This window comes from Eurypyga helias, unplaced genomic scaffold (genome assembly GCF_000690775.1).
Source record: "Eurypyga helias isolate BGI_N326 unplaced genomic scaffold, ASM69077v1 scaffold29075, whole genome shotgun sequence".
NCBI lineage: Eukaryota > Metazoa > Chordata > Aves > Eurypygiformes > Eurypygidae > Eurypyga > Eurypyga helias.
The window spans coordinates 1,880-3,863 of NW_010249945.1; the positions used below are offsets into that span (position 1 = coordinate 1,880).

A 1,984-nucleotide genomic window follows, 5' to 3' on the forward strand; every position below is an offset into this window, starting at 1 on the left:
TGGGGGTTGTAGGAATAAAGAGAATAAAGCCTCAGGCCCCTGGAAGCCTCAAAGCAGCTTTGGGTAGGTTTTACCCTCCTGTGCCCGATGGGGAAACTGAGGCACTGAGGAACCGACTGGAGCAAGGTGCTGCTGGGAGGGATTTGTGCAGCAGGCGGGGGCTCTGCTCCCAGAAACCTGAGACTAGACGCAGCTCTGGTTTCAGTAAAAGCCCGGTTTGCTGCTGGCTGCTAAAAATGCAGAAGTTTTGCTCGCAGGAAACCAAATGTAAATCAGCCGTGAGAGCACAAGAGCAGACGCTGCGCTGGCTGCCGAACCTCATCTCCGGTGGCAGGGGGGGAATTTTGTTTGTTTGTTTGTTTTTCATCTTTTTTCTTTCTTTTCCTTCAGATGAGCTACGCTTCGGTTCTGGTCTCCCCAGCGCTGAGGTCAGACTACAGGGAAAGCAGGTTTCTGACAGTCTTGGCTTGCACACCGGAGCATCCCTGTGCCCGGCGGAGACAGCAGTGGTTGGGGGGGGTCAGCTTATTGTACAGCCACCCTTCTCCTTAAAGGGGTTCTTGTCCTCAGGGACTCCTTTCAGCAGCGGGTCCTCGCCCGCCATGGACTCGATGTACTCCTTGATCTCTTTGCCGGTCTTGGAGACCTGCCAAGGAAGGAGATGCTCTGCGTGGGTTATGGGAACGAACCCTCGCTGCAGAGCTGTGCTCCCGCTCGTCGCCTGCCTACAAACCCCTCCGCGCAGCGGGGAGCGGGGAACCGTGGCCGTGTCCATCCCACCCAGCGTGGGGTGTCCCCAGGAGCCTCCCCGGGGGCTGCGGTTCCCAGGCTCTGGGACGCGGGGCTAAGCCCGAGGGGTACGTTTGCCTTGAGGGGAGAGGTGTGAATGCACATGCTTCTGCCTGTATTTGAGGTTTAATTTCAGGGGTTATGGGTTTGTTGTTTTTTTTTTTTTTTCCCCTTTGCAGCACTGTCAGGTCAGGAAGTTGCCCCGGGGAACAGCCCCTTTGCATTTTGGGTGAAAAACTCACCATTTGCCTCTCGTTCTTCACCTCCTTCTTCAGCTGATCCAGCTCCATCTTCAGCAGCTCCTTCTCTGTCATGTCCTGAGCCATTTTGCCCTGTAACCAGAGGGCAACGGGGTGCTCTTAGTACACAGCTGGGCTTCTAAGGCACATTAGGACCACTGCTTTGCCCCTAAGAATATTGCCAATGTTGCTGCTGTCTCAGCTACCCCGTGGCAAGACACAGGGTGATGTTAAACACACACACACCCCCCTCCCTGAGGCGGGAGGCACCTTTCAAAACCCTTCTGGTAACATCTGCTCTAACCAGGTTTTCATTTGCTCGCCCTCCGCAGGCCTGTGGAGTGAGAGATGCAGTTTGAGGACGGCGGAGGAGGACCCAGCCTGGTTTTTAAGGAGATTGTAGCTACCATGGAGGCTGTTTCCCCAAGATGTGAGGTGGCCAGTGCAGCAGGGCTAGCTGAGCCCAGAGAAAAGCCGCTGCCTCGGGGCTGTTGGAGCCGTAGAAGAACTTGGATGCTCAGGTCAGCCAACTAGACCTTCCTGATCTGTGTCCTGTGCCTGGGCAAGAGCATCTTTGCAGGTTTTCTAAGGAACTGTCTTTTTTTCCCCTTTTTTCTTTGTTTTTTCTTCTCTCCCATCCTTATGCCCACCCCCCCGGGTAAACATTAACGTGGATCAAGGCCCCTTCATTGCGGTGAACTCAGCTATTTGCACGCAGAGGCCTTTTCTTGCTGTGACAGAAGGATTTTGGGGCCGTGTGAGCTGGGAAAGCCCAACTCTCTTTGCACGAAAGCCCATCCAAGGGTGATTCCCGCGCTGCTGCGATCTATTCCCATGTCTAGACTCGGGTTTGAAAGTTTGGCCACAGCCTTTTCAATAAATAAATAAAAAAAAAAAGGCGATTAAGCTGAAAGGTGGCTTGGCCCTGCTTGGGAAGACGTCAAGCTTGTGCGCCC

General features: G+C 54.2%; 1 protein-coding gene across 1 annotated transcript; it reads right to left on the reverse strand.

Moving 5' to 3' along the window:
* Positions 1-520: 520 nt before the first annotated feature.
* On the reverse strand, positions 521-1,115 carry GNGT2 (guanine nucleotide binding protein (G protein), gamma transducing activity polypeptide 2). Its single transcript, XM_010151550.1, has 2 exons — positions 1,032-1,115; positions 521-646 (listed from the first exon to the last, which is right to left on the reverse strand). The coding sequence occupies exons 1-2, from the start codon at positions 1,113-1,115 to the stop codon at positions 521-523; spliced, it is 210 nt and encodes a 69-aa protein (XP_010149852.1).
* Positions 1,116-1,984: the final 869 nt, after the last annotated feature.

Excerpts from the sequence above, each read along its gene's own strand:
- GNGT2 (XM_010151550.1), bottom strand. The coding sequence starts at position 1,115 with ATGGCTCAGGACATGACAGAGAAGGAGCTGCTGAAGATGGAGCTGGAT. Across the intron at positions 647-1,031 it reads TGAAGAACGAGAGGCAAATG|GTCTCCAAGACCGGCAAAGA; the intron begins GTGAGTTTTTCA and ends CTTCCTTGGCAG.